Source organism: Vanellus vanellus (genome assembly GCF_965231255.1).
Source record: "Vanellus vanellus genome assembly, chromosome: 11".
NCBI classification, from domain to species: domain Eukaryota; kingdom Metazoa; phylum Chordata; class Aves; order Charadriiformes; family Charadriidae; genus Vanellus; species Vanellus vanellus.
Genome location: NC_138916.1, coordinates 15,495,815 through 15,513,074, shown reverse-complemented (window position 1 = coordinate 15,513,074; position 17,260 = coordinate 15,495,815). Strand labels below are relative to the sequence as shown.

At 43.7% G+C, this 17,260-nt stretch overlaps 1 protein-coding gene across 1 annotated transcript in view; it reads left to right on the top strand.

Annotated features, from left to right (window-relative positions):
• LOC309676142 (cell surface hyaluronidase CEMIP2-like) overlaps positions 1-17,260 on the top strand; it is a 54,622-nt gene that overhangs the window by 18,303 nt on the left and 19,059 nt on the right. The window contains exons 14-17 of the mRNA XM_082488624.1: positions 502-654; positions 2,525-2,702; positions 7,978-8,193; positions 15,215-15,423. Coding sequence (XP_082344750.1) covers positions 502-654; positions 2,525-2,702; positions 7,978-8,193; positions 15,215-15,423 — 756 coding nt within the window. The remainder of the gene's footprint in view (positions 1-501; positions 655-2,524; positions 2,703-7,977; positions 8,194-15,214; positions 15,424-17,260) is intronic.

Here is a 17,260-nt window from a genome sequence, read left to right as displayed (position 1 = left end):
GCTGGCATGGTCCCACCTGGTGGCGCAGCAGGTCTCCTGCCTCCTCTGCTGGTGTCTACCATGCTCCTGCTGCTCTCCTCTCGACCCCTCTTGTGAAAGACCGGCAAAAATAAGCCGTATCCAAAGCCCACTGCAGGCAATGAGAATCAGTGATATTTGGCTCTTGCTTCAGGGATGTAGCTAAGAATTTATAGAGCAACTCGGTATAGAGCAATTATTTTTATATACATATATATATATATATATATATATAGGGTAGAGCTGGTTTTACCCAGACTGAGTTACCTGTAGTAGTGATGCTCGAGCACTGAGCTACCTCGGCACTAACTTGCTGGTTTCTACAGAAATTTTAAAGCAGACTGTTATACCGGTGCATGCACTTTGTTCCAAATTAAGAAAGAAATTTGACTGTGTCTGCAGTGTAATGAAAAGTGTTAATTACATATATATAAATATATATGTGCTGTGCTGCATAGTTACCTGGCGTTTCTTTGCTTGTAGTGATGGAACTTTCCCGACGGATGAAGGCTCCAGCCTGGAGGTTACACGCTCCATTTTTGTTGGAGAAAGCAGCAACTTTGGCTCCCAGGGGGGCCAAAACAGCTACTGGGGAAAAGGGGCAAATGGAGAATACAGAACACTGCCCAGAAACAAGTGAGTTATTCTTCTGCCGTTTCTTCTTGGTGTTAGCATAAGCTGGAAGAATAAGCTTCAGGACTGAATGGAACTACCAACAGTAATTTATACCGGGTGTTTAAATTATTGTACAGGCCAGAAATAATAAGCATCTGAATAAACTCACTCTTCAGGCCAACAGCTTGAGAGCATTCTCGACTGAATGTGTTTGATTTAATTTTCTGCTTAATTTATTAGTCGCTGGAGAATGGATTAGAGAGTCTGAAAGATACCAAATGGCTTTTGTGTAGTGTTTCAGTAGCACAGCGTCGAGCTGATGGCGCAGCTGCCATACACCACGCCACTGTCCCTCCTGCTGGCGTAGCTGGGCAAACACGGGCAGTTTGACAAAGGAGAAACTATTTTTCATTATTGCATCTTATTTGTCTTTCAATGGCTGTATGTTATTTTCTACTTGGATAACAGCAGAGCCGCCTGCCCAGGTACCGCCGTGTCTACCCACATTCCCCAGGCCTAAATTCTACCCTAATGTATGGTTTTGGTGATGCTCACCAATCATTAATCCCTGTACGAGGAATATAAAATTAAGGAATAAGCAGTACTCGGCACACATGCCATGCACACAGCTCTGACTATACGTGTCTCAGCCGTAAGCGACACAGGAGTGGGATCTGTGTAGGACAGCAAGAGTAATCAGAGCTATCCTCAGTTATTATTGACGTTGTTATTTTAATTGGAGTTGCAAGAAAACTCCTTTGCAGTTCAAGTAAGGTCTAATCACCTGTGATGTTGTAAGCAATGTGCTCTTGGAAAGGAGTATGCCAAAATGTCTGACATCTGTCCTTTCATTACGCCATAGTGCAAAGTGGGATGTGGGGGTTGTACCAGATCCAACTGCTGGGATAACAGCTGTGGAAACTGAAGAAGGGTTTTTTGGTCAAGAAACGCTGTTTGTGCCGGGTGTTTCCAATTGGCAAAGTGTTTCTGGATCTCTGGATCCAACCAGCAAGAAAAAACATCAGGGCTGGGGCGGAATCTGGGCCTTGGTGATCCCAAGGCTGGAGAGAGCCTGTGTGCCCATGTGATGTCCACTTTGAGGCTTTCATGCCTGAATGACTCTTTCTGGCCTCAGTAAGCATTGACCTACCCTTCCATGCCACTACTACCCAGTTTCATTACTGTCTGCGAAGCTGCTGCAGACCACCTCTTAATCAAACACAACCAGGGCCAAGCAAAACTTGGCACCTTCTTCAAACAAACCATGGAAGGGCCCAGTCCTTACCTGTGACACCAGTGGCGTCTCCTTCAACTCTGATATCTTGACAACACGTCCATGGACCGATGCTGCCAAAATCACTTTTCTGTATGAAATGCTGTGGACTAGGTTCTAGGGATCTCGTGTGAAATGGCTTGTAGGGAGAGAAGAAACTGGTTTGCACCGCTTGACACTTGCTTCCAAGGAGACACTTGCCTCCAGGGAAACTGACTGATACCATTTTTTTCAATCATGCCGGTGTTTTCCTGAGAAACCCTTCAACTCTGGAATGGGGAACCTGATGGCAATGCTGCCACGCAGCCCTTTGGGTCTTCCTCGTGGTGATGAACCCCTGGGTGGCTGGGGACAAGGGTTTTGAACTGCTTTACCCCAGCTTACAAGCCTTAGGCGAGCTTATGAGTCATTTTTTTTTTGACTCTTGAGTGTTACCTTGTAGAGGATGTTCAGCAGAGTTTCATCTTTCATTAACTGTGTGATGAGAGGCAAGATCCCAGTTTTGGGAAAAGTAAGGTGGTTTAGCTACTTGTTAATATCTTTCTGTGCCTTCAGGAGAAGACTCGGAGTTTGCCCAAACTTTTAACACAGGACTGTGTTTGTTTTTAAATCTCACAGGACGTTCCCTATACGTGGATTCCAGATTTATGATGGGCCTGTCAGGATGGCAAAATGCACTTTCAAGAAGTTCACCCCGACTGTTGACAGATACTCAAGTGCCATCGGGTTCTTCATGAAAAACTCCTGGCAGATAAGCCCCCAGAATAACGTGTCGCAGATCCTGATGGAGAAAAGTGTGAGTAAGAAAAGCAGGAATGCATGATGTGAGACGTGCAACTTGTTGATGGTTTTAGAAGCCGTGAGACATTTATCCTAGAGCGGGAATTTCCAGGCAGTGGTGCATGGTGCATCGATTCATTTCGCAATACTTTTTTTTTTTTTTTTTTTTTAATGAAGGTTATTTATAAGCCCGTAAAGTGCGAAGGTATCTTATGCCTGGGCAGACATACATTAAAAAAAATCTGTGTTAGAGGAAGATTTCACCTTGTAACTAGAAAATCCAAAACTTAACTGGTGCAGCATTACCATCTTCTCTATCCTGAGGACCTGGTGAGGACGTGGCCTCAGAGGCTGAGGGGAACACAAACAAGATGTCCGGAGGCAGTAAGCTGCAAAACATTCCTTATACAGAAATCAGCAAATGCACTTAGAAGCAAAGCCACGGCCCAGTTTCTGGTGTCAGCAGTGAAATTCCTGTTGAGCACAACAGGGACTTCCCTTGAGCAGTGACAGCAGAATGGGGCACTCTATCTCTGCCTTGACAGGAGCCGTAGGATGCTGAGCAATCCCCGTCCTTGTCCTGGATTCCTGCGGGGATCGTGACCCTGCACACTTGGCTTGGGAAATGATAGATTCCACCTGGCTCGCTCCCAGGGATAATAACTTCTCTTCAGCTTTTTTTAAACAAGGTCCATGCTTGTTAGGATGACCATGAACTGTAGTAACTTTGGCTTGAGGTTTGGCTTTTTTCTTGAGAAAAATTTCCATTGCTCTGGGATTGACCAATATCGCTCTCTCTGGCAAGCTGTTAGTTTGTCTGTCCCCTCTCCGGTACACTTTAGACCAACAACAGGAGGGTATTTCATGAAAGGATGATGTTGATTGCAGTCACTTGACTGCTCCTCTAAAGAAAACACAGTTCCTGTGCATCTCGGTAAAGGTATCGTAGTTACCTTAGATGCTTTAGGGAGCTTTGGAACATGAATAAAGGCTAATTTGCCATACCTTCTTTATGTCCTCCTTTGGGGAAATGGTTATAAGATGATCATGGGGAACATGAATGAGAAAATCAACCTGGAACCAGGGAGGGGATCTTAGAGCAAAATATCTGATGGAAAAAGTTCGATGGGTGGACTGGAAGAGAGTGGAAATTTTCCTCCGGTAATGGGTGTAGGACTCTGTCCAACAGAATGGTTTCAGACAGATGATATCTGTGCACATTAGCAAAGGGGATGATTACCTCTTGAATGGCTGCAAATGCAGCTCTTCAATACAGTTGCACCGTTTGAGGCCAATGAGCCTGTTAAATATCCCAGCATTTTGTTTTCTGAGAGGCAGTGTAGTACTGCAACGCCTTTAAGGTCTGAGGTTTTCGAGGTAAAAATGGTCAGAAGACTTACTAAATACTTCTGCAAAGCAAATTAAAATAATACACTCTCAGCCTATTAAAAAAAACCAAAGAGTAATGACATTATCCTACTAATTATTTCTTGTGTGTACATTTCCAAGAAATACCCATTTCTGAAGTTGGTGTTTTGCCAACTTAAAAACCATTTACATTTGTAGCCACCTGCATCCCAGCACTTTTCACTGTGATTCTGTTTTATCTGGATTGAACCCAGATGTGCTAAATCTGATTTCAGACTTGAAGGACCACGGTTAGTTTATTGTTTTGTTGCTAATTGATATATGGGACAATATGTCTTTGACTAGTTAAGATAGAACCTGTAGACGTTTTTAATTAATTTTCCATCTCCAGGCTTCATTTTATTACTTTTTAAAGGGTAGCTAAGTACTAATTCCCTAAAGGACAATCATTTTACAGTTGTTTTTTAAGAAGAAATTAAATGTTACTGCAACTTGTATAGTAATGACAAAACTATTAGTCATGCTGAAGGAATAATTGTATAATTAATCAGACTAATCAGCAGATTGGTTAGACAACAAAATAATAAAGCCAGTCAGGTCTTGTTTAATTCCAGCATAAAAATAACAGTCAAGTAGAATAGAAGAACTAAACATTACACTCCACAAAAAGTATTCTAGTTGCCTCTTTGTTGATAAACCTAAATCTCAATATTAAGATATCTGTGCATTTATCACTAACAACATTATTGCTCGGCTTGTTTGTTTGTTTTAAAAACGGTGCTTTTTAAAGGTTATTTCAAAGCAGTGGAAGCAGCAAGTTGGTCTTAACCCAGCTGAGGGCATGACTGATGGTTGTGGTCTCCTGTGGGTCTGGTTACTGTCTGTCGGTAGGACTTGGAGAGCCCAAAGGAGGTGGCCCCAGTCCAGAAGAGAGTCATGCCCAAACAGGACACTTGTGCATCGTTTCTTTAGAAGACCCGAGATACCTCTTTTTAGTCATAAAATAGCAACCTATTCATCCCTCTGCCTTTTTGATGCACAGCTCCTGTAGAGTGAGGTGAGGAGCAAGAGGTTGTACGTGACCTTTTGGGCTCGCCTGAACAAGGCCACCTCCAGCAGGTGCAGAAGACTCACAAACTGTCCCAGTTCACATCTATTGCTAATAGTCACTCTGGTTATTTCTGCCCTGCAGCCAGCAGCTTAGGGTGGCTTCAAGGCTATTCCGCTCCCAGCTCTGCCAGCACTATGGCATCTCCGAAATTACTCCTTCCAAAGAAATCCCAGCGGACTGTGTTGAGTGGGTTTGTGGTCCTCAGAAGAGCTCAGAGTGGCCAGAACTGGCTCCTGGCTGTGGTCTAGTGACTTCCATGGGATTGCAGTCCTGACTAGCTAAGGGATGGGCGCTTCCTAATGTTGCCTTTGCTATGTTTAGCCTGTGTTGTCTCAGCGTGGGGTTTCTGCGTCAAAGCAGAAATTTGGAATGAGTTCATAATAGGAAAAAGAAAAGCAGACACTGAGTTAAAGCGCAAGCCTGTTATCCCCTGGAAAAGAGGTCAGCAAAAAAACCCCCAGGCCCCAAAGAGACCCCTGACCAAAGGGAACTTGCAGTGTGAGGGCCTGAATCACTCTGTCGGAGTAAAAGCCATGCCAATGAGGGCAGAGTCCTGGGGTGGTAAAACAGAGGAAGATTCACACTGGTTACAAGTGGTTTCCTTAAGATGATAACAGTGATACGGGGTTTTTTTTTTGGCAGCTTGTGCCAATACTTGAATTTTAGAAAAAGTTGCAAGTTAGTATGACGTTTTCCAGTACATCATGAATTTTTAATATAGAGAGTGTTTTCACTGTAGTCTTCAGGACTTGCCTGCAGCTGTGTTCGGCGTGCTGCCTTGGGACAGGTTGAGTTAGCATGTTCCTAAGAGATTAAGCACTCACATAACCATCATCAGTCAGGTCTCCCTGTCAGGCTTCAGACAGGTAATTCAAGTAACCTTTATGCCATATCACTCCCAGGTAGTCCACACCTAATGAAAATTAGGTGTCTGAATAGTAGTGTGGTAGGTAGACATGACCTGTCTCTGCACCCTCTTCTAGCTCATTCCTAGCTCCACATGGGCACACCTGACGAACCTGTTCATGTGTATTCAATTAGAAAAAAATATCTGTTGCCGTAGCTGTAGCTACAAACGCGGTGCACCCCTACCCCTCAGCGTACAAAAGTAAGGTGCCCTTGAGACTGACAAAAGAAGGGACACCGCTCATGAACAGTTCCGTTTCATTTCTGACTTTCAGACTTTTTAGAGGAGAGCGTTAGAGGTCAGGTTAGCGTTAGCACCTTAACTGTCTGCGGCTGGATGGAAACACTGAGAGCGTTAGTCAAATGTAAGCTGCGCTGGCCGTGCCTTAGTTTGTTTTAAAGTACAGCTGACTTTGCTCTCCTCCCCAGTGAAGTGCCCCTTTTCACATGCAACTCCAGAAGTGAACTGTCACAAAGTATTTATAATGGAGCTTTGAGCTGCAGCACAGTGTTTACATTTCTTTTTTTTTTTTTTTAATATGTCCTCTTTTATAAATTAAAATGAAAGAAAAAACCCCAACTTTTGGGATCCTCCTACTTTGTCAAGTAGCCCTTTGGGCAAAAATGTCCTGCAGGCAGTAGGAAAAGGCTTTAAAGCACTCAAAAAATACACATTAAATTTCCGTGTGTTTGAGTCGCCTTTAAATGAGACTGCTTCAGGTGGTTGTTTATGAGTCTCATACTTAGAAAAGAAGGTGACAGAAAAATGGCTCTGGGCTCTAATTTGATTTTAAAGGAATGAAGACTTTTATTCTGCAAGTGGTTCTTGCTGCAGTGGTCGTTCTTTTTAAGCCAATGGGACTTTCCATCTAACTCCGAATCACAATGACCCTCCTATTCTCCGAAGCTGTTCTGTTTATTATTGTTAAAAGAAAGCCTTTAAAGCCCTTAGTAAACTTGCAGCCTAATCCTGCTGACCCTAATTCTTACTCATGTGCACAGTCCAATTAAAATTAGTTGGGCTAAATGGAACAAATTGCAGTCCTTTGAGTCGGCGTGATCCAGTCGCTATTTATGCCGTCTGCTTTTATACACATTGCTGCGGGATTCATTCAGAGTGCTTGACCTGGAGTAATTATTTTCTTGATTACTTCAGAACTTAATCGTCGCACACTGTAATAATTTTCTCTGCAGACGTTAAAATATTCCATGCCTTTTTGCTGAACATCTGCGGTTTCCTTGTTTTGCTGGATTTTCATATCAGGACAGAATCTTTTACTTGGCTGCTGAAAAATCTTGAAAACAGAGCTGCGCATAATGCGGATAATGCTGCTTCCTGCCATTTCTCTTTCCTAAAATAAAATTCTTCAGGGGATATATTAGAATGTGCACAGGAGCCAATTTTGAGAATTGCTGTCACTTTTATGAGTTTTATAAGGTTTTAGGGGAACAATTAGGAAAAAATGGCACCCACAGAACCCCCAAGAACAGCCACTGAAAATGTACATGAGAAAATTCACCCAATATCTAGTAATCTTTGTTTGTTTGATCACAGCTGTGATATATTCCTCAGTAAATTTCATAATCTTCCAGTACTTCCCTACCCTTTGAATCATTCTCTTCCTTTTGCCACCACACAATTTATTGCCGTGCGATTTCAAGGAATGCATGATTTTGAGCAACCGAAAGTCTAATTTTTGTGAAAATATCTCCTGGGATTAAGAAATGAAGGGGAAAACCAATCCAGTTGGAATTTTTTCTAAATGGACGAGGCAAAACGAAGCTCTTTGCTCAGACAGTGGAGCTTTCTGGTTCTAGCTGTATCTCTGTTTTGGCTGTTAAAACACTGCAAACCCAAGTCCTTACTTAGAGCTAACCGGTAATTTTTCTTCTTTTCTCCTGCTAGGTTGGACTGAAAGTGTTTTTTGGCAGATCGGGCCAGTGGTTTGGAAATAATGATAATGACGGTGACAAAACGTCAATCTTCCATGATCTGGACGGCTCGGTGACAGGCTATCCGGACACTTTCATCGGCAGAGCGGACAACTACTTGCTGCGTCATCCCGGGTGTCTCACTGTCCCGCGCTGGAACGGGGTGATGTGTACCGGGAAATTCGCACAGGTAATGGGGGGCGGCTGCGGGCAACATTGCTGGGTGTGTTGGGTGGGTACCTTCAGATACTCTGCCGAGGGGTGATGGAGTGAAACCTACTCAAAACTCTGTAAGATAAGAGGTGAATAATAAATTGGGTATCATTTTACTCCTCTCGGTGTTATCTGCCCAATTCCAAGGGCTCGGTAAAGCTCCTGTTGTGCCGCTGCCCGCAACCTGTGGCGGTACGGAGCTCTGTCCGTTCCCATCACCCGCAAGAAGCTGCAAGTTGAAATTGAGTTGGGAAAAGTTTGTCATTTTCTAGTACTTGCTTCCAGACATTTGTCCACTCCTACCATGGGGCTCTGGTGGATAAGTCTGGCGAATCAAGTTTCAGTAACAGAGGATGTTACTCCTCTGATACACCCCACTGTGTTCAGGATGGTGAAATGGGTGGTTGAGACACAAACTCACACTTATTTCCCATCCAGAAATCTCTGGCTGAGGGATGGTCCGTCTTAGGTCAAGGTGGTCTTAAACCTTCACCAGAGTTTTCGTCAGCACACTTGAGTTAGAGACCTTAGCTGAGATGTCAACGCCTTGGTAGAAAGGGCTGCAAATCCCAGGTAACCTTTCAGTAGGGAAAGAAAAGGAGGAGAATGGTAAATGGAGGGAAAACGTGACCTCAGAATCAGATTGTGGTTTATTCTATGTTGCTCAAATTTCAACAAGACCTTTATGTGTGGATAGAGCATGCTGTAAATATGTGACTCACCACAGCTTCCACAGTCACCTGTAAGAGATCACAGATCTCCTTGCTCCTCCACTTCTAAAGGATATTAATGTATTTACAAAAATGGTATCCAGGCCTGTTTTAAAACTCCAGTTACTTGGGCGTCTTGCCAGGTCTCGTCCCTACTTGCGTTGAACAAGCCAAATAGTAAGACTGTGTGTGGAGGGCACACACAGCACCACGGGGTTTGAGGTTGGAGAGCGGGTACTGGGAGCCCTCGCACAAGATGTGGCTTTTGGAGGGACCATTATGTTCTCCTGACCCCTGAGAACAGCCCTGCACTGTCAAATAAAGACTGCAGTGGGGTGCCCTGCTGGATATGAAAGGCAAGGATGCAATATGAAGTGATCCTGAAATAAGATCAGAGTTCATGAGATACAGCAGGTATTATTTATTTACTTATTTATTTATTAAGAGTCTTCTGTGCACTTGGGAGCACGCTGCAAACTCTTGTCTCATTGGGAGTCAGTGGGCATTGCCCAGACATCAGCAGTTGTGGCACAGGAGGAAACTCTGCCTGAAGTCACTGAAGACCGGGCACCGCTAAAACTGCCTCGAGAGGAGCAGCTTCTCAGGTTTTCCTTTATAACATGCCATTTTGTGAGCGTGGGGATTAGCAGAGGCTGATTTCCTACAGTTGCACCCCAGGATGGGTTTCAAACCTGGACTCATGGATTTTCCACACTGGGAGATTTCTGAAGGTGCTTTCTCTGTGGCTTCTCTGACGTGTAGTAATGCGTGGGCTTGCACTTTGGGTAGTCAGACACAACGCTCTGCTCCCCTTTCTCCAAGGATCTTTATGCGTGAAACTTTTAGGCATGCAATTATCTTCGAGACCTCTATGACTACATAATATGTGCACAGTCAAATCCAGATTATGCAGGTCTCCTTAAGCTAAAAAATTGTATATACATTTGCTTTAGTTGCAGAGCAGAAAGCAGGCGTTGCTATTTAAGTTTCTGAACACTGGACTTACACCCCCCGCTTTGCTATTGACTCGGCAGAGACAGGATTGGGCTCCTATGAAACACTCCCATTGAATTAGGGTTTTGTGCTTGGCACTTACATTTTGCTCTGTGTCTCCGGAGAAATGATATTCTCCGGTCTGGCAACCTAACAGTTAAATTCAGAACTGTAAACAAGTAGGCATTTATATTTTTATTTCTATTAATACCCTCCCGGTTATGGCACTCTACATGGTGAGGCAGTTTTTCCACCATAGAAAATTTCCTTGGCTAGGTTTAGGCAAGCATAAACATTTGCTTCTCTGGGATCTGTTACTTACCAGTATTTTTCAACTAATCAGCATCCAGCAGGATGAGTAAAGCTCATATTAAATGCTTCACTTTATGGGGTTTGGGTAGGGAAACGTATATGTGTGCAGGGCAGAAGATATTTGTCCCGTGCAGCAGAGTTTGATTTAATTTGGAGGGTATATATATGTTGGAGTATTTCAGCTTAACCCTGGTTCTCAGCACCTTGAAAAAACGATGATTTGTTTGCGTGCTAAATTCTGAGCGTCATATTTTAGATCAAAAGCCTGAAAGAGTGAATCCAATTATGGAGAAAGATGGTTTGTTTGATCTCAGCAACCCTATTACAAAATCTGTTTTTCTTTTCCTTTTCATGTAGCTCTGGTAGACAAGAACTTTTATTCTTCCCTAGTGCAAGCAGGTGAAAATGTCCTTTCAGTTCAAGGAAATAGTGACTCTCAAATTACCGCTGATCTGGGCCCAAGACAGTCAGCCTAGGGATGGGCTACTTGGCGTGGAAAACGGGATCCAAGTCCTTCAGCTAACATAGCAGGCAAATCCTTTCTGAGCGAAGTGCCTAGAGTTCAGTTAATTCCTTTTTGCTTGGTTTCTTTCATTCGCGTTTCATGCTCATCTTTTCCTGGATGTAACTTGCCCAGGAAAGGAAGTGCTTGGGGAAAACCTATTCCTCTGGCAGCATATCCAGCTCCACAAAATCCCGGGGACAGACTTTCCTGAGGGCGTTTTAATCTGGCAACTCAGGTTGACGTTCCCACCTTTCATGGTCCTTCCTCCTCACCGTCTCCAAGAAGCATCATGCCACCTTCCCTATGTGGTGCCTGAGACCTTCCTGCAGCAGGGAGCACTAAGTGCTTTGCCTCCAACATTGCCTTTCACTACCAAAAAAAAGGGTTCTGGGACCGCCTTAAAATGACGAAATTTACACATGCAAGAGCTATCGGGTCTTTTTGTCCTCCCCTTTTGATTCTGGAGCCTGTAGGGTTGGTCTTGTTTGGACAAGACCAACCCCTTTGCTTTTTAATGACAGCTGAAACTCTGATGTAGTAATGTAAACAAAGTGAGGCTTTGAGGAAGAACACTACATAGAGGGAGACTCACAGGGAAATCGCAAGAGTTGGCGGCACCATGTCTTCTGGCAATCTCTGTGAGTCACTCAGACTCCGTCAGCAAGGTGCTGAGGTCCCATCAACCTGTCTTTCAGCTGTTGCAAAGGCCGGTAATAAAAGAAAAATGTAGGGAGAGGCTCATTCCATCGTTCTCTCCATGTAGGTGGGCGAGATTTCCACTGGCGCTGAACTGGAGGCTGCTCAACACCTGCATTACTTGTTAAAATGTGAATGAGATTCCTCAAACATTTCTGATTTTTATATAAATTGTAAGACAAGTGCCTTGGCTCCCCCTGGGCAGCTGAAGCTGTGCACTTATTGCTTCCTTGCAGACTTCGCAGCAACTCGTCAGGAGAGGCTGTGAAACTTCTCTTTTTTGGTATTAGTCTTTATTAAAATAAGCAGAGTTTTTGGCAGTACGTGGTATTTTCTTTTGTAAGCTTAAAAAGGTGTTAGACAGTTGTAAGACTGCCACATAGCTAAATTAGTGTCAGTTTTGAATTAACAAAAAACGGATGCCTTGCTATTACAAAATACTTTAAGACATGCTGTTGATTTTTCACCGGTTCGCTTAGTCACTACCTTACTGCAGGCGGCTGAAACAGAAATTATCCCACTCCTGTTAACTCTGTTCTTGCAGTGAGCGTTTGCAGTTGCACTGATCCTGCAGCTCCGAGTTGCATAGCCTCAGCTGGTATTGTGTCTTCGGTGCCTGCATAGCTGGCTTTGGTGCTGCCGCTTCTCAACGTAAAGCAAGCAGGAGATGCAGTCGGTAGCAAACGGTGCTCTTCTAACCACAGGCAAAACCGTACAAAACTGACTATTCTGGGATTTCTCTAAAGTAATTGGTTGGTCTTGATGGCAGCCCTGAGGGGGTAACAGAAACCAAGTACTGGGTAGGACTGACACGAGTCAGCGTCACAGAAGGGAGGACAGGGATGGGATTCCCCTCTTGTCCCTTGTTCCCTCAAATGAGGGGAGAGGCTCCGAGCATGGGAGAATGTGGGGTGCTGCTTTCTCTGCAGCTTGGTGTGTTCAGGAAGGCCCAAGCCACCAGGAGTGTCATTCCAGAGCTAAGCCCAGTTGCTGCAGGAAACATCTCAGCCAGTCCCTGCTCCCAGCCAGAGTCCTGTTGACTTAGTGATGCTCCACTTGGGCAAAAGAGTCTCGTCGTGCAGGATCTAGGTTGCTTCATCAGGGCATTTACCTACTGTGACCTCCTTTAGTCACAAACACTTTGCAAGATCTGCCTGATACGCTGCTCTCTTTCTGTGGGACTGAAAATCACATCCTTGGTGGCTTGCGATTCTGTCAGGCATTCACTCAGAGGCTACTGTTGGTCATTGCAGGAGACGAAGTCAGTTTACAAATATTTCTGTCAACACAGCAGGGGGATTTTCCCCTATTCTAGAAATTACTGGTGCGTTCTCAAAACAGCTGTCTCCATTATTCCTTCATGTCAGACCTGTGACTTGGTCCTTAGGCACTTGGGAGAAAATGTTTCCAACACACCTCTGGCACGCTTTCCCCATTATCTTATTGAAGTATACTGCAAACTTTTCCAGCACTTTCTTGAGCTCATTAACAGTCGTTGCGGTGAGCAGCTTAGTCCATGCATAGCCTTCTCTCTCTCTCTCTTTTTTATTCTTTTTACACAAACACTTGAATGTATATAGGAATCTTTTGTCCTTGGCAGTCTACAATTTAGGAACTTTTGGGACTGACTGAATGCATTTCCTTCCTTTCTTGGCTTATTTTATCATTGGTGCATTTAATTTTCTAGTAAGTGTACAGCAGCTATCATGTTAATATTCTGTGCTTGCTGGAGTCATATTAGAAGGAAATAATGTCAAAGTTTGCAGTGATAGGACAGAAACTCTTGCCTTTTATCCAGAAAGGCACAAGTGGGCTATTATTTTGCAGTATCAGAGTTCATTCCAACTGTTCTTTGTCAGAAAATGCTGTTTTGATTGAGAACAATTAGTACATTGATGGGATTTCAGGTCTGAAGGGACCTTACTGGTCACCTGCTCTGATCTCGGCACGTCCCCATTGGGGACAAATGAGATTGAAATGGGGGTTATTGTGTTGCATATTACTGACTTTCCAATCGTGGTCTGAATGTGAAGGGAAAATAAGTTTTCCTCTTTGGTTTCATAAATGAAAAAGGTCTTTTATCAGACTGTAAAAATAATTTATTCTTCCTTGATCCATCATGAATGAGCCAATGGGCTGCTGCTCAGAGATGGTTTGGGGTGAGTTACTTGATCAGTAGTTTCAGACATCAGGAGAAATTTCAATTTAATGTAACTCTGGAACCCACTTTAATCTTCAAGGGTCTGCAGATACCGCTCAGGATAGATCCTCACCAGTAAAGTGCAATGGTGTGATAGGAGGAACGGACTGAATATCCAAGAAACATTTACAATCGCTTTAGGATAACTTCTTTGACGCAAGACTCAAATTTTTGAGTGTTCAGCATGAGGCTGCTGAATTCAGGGGTGAGGTGAGGGGTAGGCAGAGATGGCCTGTCTTTTGGAGGTCCTGAGGAGCTCAAACTCGACACCGGGAGCAGGCATAAGCACAGAGTCCTTCTGAGCCTGAAACTGGAGCTGGGAGCCGAACTGGCTAGAAACCTCAACTAAAATAAGCCCATACGTAAACCAGTGAGAGACAGTCTGGTTTTGCAGAGCTTGCAATCTGCCTGGACAAGAGGAAGAGAAGCAGATATGGAGATGTGAGGGGCCGATGTCTCATAGCCCTGCATTAGAAGGCGGATATCCTGATACACGGAGTCTCGCCCTCTCCGCTAGTCTTGGCTGTGCTTGTACCCTTGCCTGCGGTATTAAAACCTGTTAAGAGACTACTGCCTCCATTTTGACCTACCTCAGAACCAGAAGTTGAGTTTAAAAATAATTTTGCTGGATGGTTGCTCATGTAGAAGCTTAAACTTTTCAGAGCTAACATGAATTTTTATGTTGGATCTTCGAAGTTCTTGATGCAAAGAGCACTATTCTACACCGTAAGAGAGTGAAGGAAATGGGATTATAGGTGTCCTCACCCATCCTCAGTGCGTTTGAAACCCTTCGGGGAATATGACAAGCTGTCTGCTACAAACCCTGCGTGCTGAGACAGATTTGTGTGACTAGCTGTGCATCCTCCTTTTGCACTGGGATGTCATACTGGGGGGAAGCAGTTGAACATCACCTTAAAACTAATGTTTGCCACACGAATTGGCCTTCATTTGAGTGATGGCAGGCCCGAAAAAGCATACAGCCAGAGTGTAGTTTTGTAGTTGGTCTGTAGAGCTGAATTGCAAGCCAAGGGCATCTGTTGGTCCCTGCACAGAAGAGCGCTCTGTTGAAGCCTGTGGAACACGGTGTTTAGTCTATAAGGTTATATAGTCAGGCCATCAAGTTTTAGCCCCCAAAATTTCAGCCTAGTCTGCTGCTTGAGCGCAAAGATGTGGATTCCATTAGATAACTGGACCTAATCCAAAGCCCGTTGAAATAACTCAAGAGTTTTCTGTATTTTCGATGGAATATGCCTGTTTTTAAAGTGCAGCTATTGGAATTCATAAAAAAGAGTTACTTTGCGATATTGCCTTGCTTACCCTTTTCCCTTAAGGTTTTGAATGCTGAACATGTTTATGGTGCTATACAATTCATACCTCGCTTCATGGTGTCCCCACGAAAGGCTGCAGATGCTATTTCTGGTTTACCTTTTTATTTGAACTGGAAACGTTTCAGTGACTTTCCGAACGTTCTGAGCTCTTCATTGGCAAAAACTATTTACAGGCAACGGTGATCAAATGCACATGTTATGGCTGAGCCTGGTTGGTTTAATGGGCATGTTTGTCATTTTCCTTTCACCCTCAGCTTTATATTCAGGCCAGGCGCCCCGAGAATCTGACCTTATCCATTGCCAGAGCAGCATACCATTCCCATCCCTTGCGGCTGCAAGGCGTGAACAGAGGAGCCCCATACCAGCAGTACCAGCCCGTCGTCATGCTCGAGCAGGCTTATATCATCCAGTGGGACGGCAGAGCACCGGAGGATATTATCCTGTACCCGATCAACTTCAACAGGTACTGCCCTATGGTGTCAGAAAATGTTCTTTTTCCGAAAGATCCGGAGCTATTTCCCAGGTTATTCACAAGTGACCTTTCAAGTGCCTCCACGAGCGCAGAAGTGAGGTGTTAATGGCTGGCACTTACTGATGACACCAGATGCCTCTGCTTTCACTTCATTCCAGCTTTTTTTGATGTGCAGAGACATTTCTTTTTCCAGAAAGTTTTGAAACAGAATCCAAGCAAGTCCTGGCCTGCTGTCCCTGAAATCCCTCCAGAAGAGCTCTGGCTCTTGTTCGTTTGTTTGTACTAGTTGCTGCACACATAATTTATCTCCCATATATATAAAATGCAGAAATACATCAGAATGTGCACAGAGCTTTGCATCTTCTGTAATCTAAGCAGCACTGCAATGGCAGTTTCTTTTTACATAAAGTTTTAAAATGTTAGGACTCAGTACAGCAAAATTATAGGTTGTGCCATATTAATTTTCCATGTTTCCTTCTAGCATTATATAAAAGCAGGGTATATGCATTTTAGATACTACTTTTTTCCCTTGCAATCCAGCCAGCTCAGCAGCGACAGACATTGCCATGGTTTGCACAGATTTAGTTTGCGCAGATCTGGCAATGGGATGGCAGGACCCTCTCCTGACAGTTGTACCAGTGCGAAGCACAAGCCGCTTCACTGAAGTAAGAAAAAACAGTACTGAAACCCGTAAATGCAATTATGCTCCCATTATGAAGCCCTATGGGAGTGCAGCCAAGAAGGGCAATATTTCCTCTTTATACGTGCCCATTATAGCAAGTGACATACCTGGTCCTCTTGATTTAAAGATGTAGTAGCTGTAGGGCCATGACTAAGTCACTGGAGGAGCAGTGTTTGGACGCTCCGGTCACAGAGGAATTACTAGAATTAAATCATTCTTTTCCATATTAATATATCTTTGTGCAATTTAAGAAAGAAGAAAACCCATTAGTCACTCACGGACAAGCTGAGCTTGTCTTAAAATTATCTGTCTTAAAATGATTAGCTATTTCCTTGCAATTGCAGAGTTAAATCTTCTGCTGGGTAACTGGGGGTTACTCTGTCACTGTGCCAATTAATACCTGCCAAAGCTTTGGCCCACGGTCTTCAAGCACAGATCCAAATTTGGAGGCAGCACCGGGTCTTTGGTAAAACTCGGCTTGAAGTTTAGCTCTTGTTCAAGCAGCGACTTAACTACATTTTACTATTGAAAACCACAATGTGGTTGCGGTTCTCTTTGTCTTGTGTGAAACCGGTTATTTGAACAGGGCAAAGGTTTGAAGGTTTTTTTTTCATCCAGAAACAGTTGGCAAAGCGCGTGTCTTGAAGAGCTATAAACAAGAAATATCCTGTAATGAAGCAAAACCACAGTTTTACTTCGTTTCGCTTAGAGCATCTTGCTAAGAAATAGTTTGGCATGAAAAGCGTGGCTGCTCTGCGTACACCTCAAGTACGCTGGATGTTAACTAACGTGAGACTTATGCTGATGCAATGGTGATGGTGAAATGTCCAGACTGTATGCAAAAAAATGGAGAAGTAAGAATCCTGTGGAAGGGTAAAAGAATTGAGGTGAAAAAGAGGATTTAGGAGTTTGAAGGAAAACAAGTGCCTGCCTAAGCAGTTCCATGTATGACCTTTATTAAACGTTGTTTTCCAATCACTCCTGGAATGGAAGAGATCTCATATGGTGGAGCCCAGAGTAATCAGGGTGAGAAAAGCAGGAAAGACTTTCACCTGTCTCAAGTGGCTTTATGTTTTGTTTGTTCTTTTTTAATCCAAAATACTGAATAGTCTGCCAAAAAAATAAGCTCTTAACATAGTAACGTCT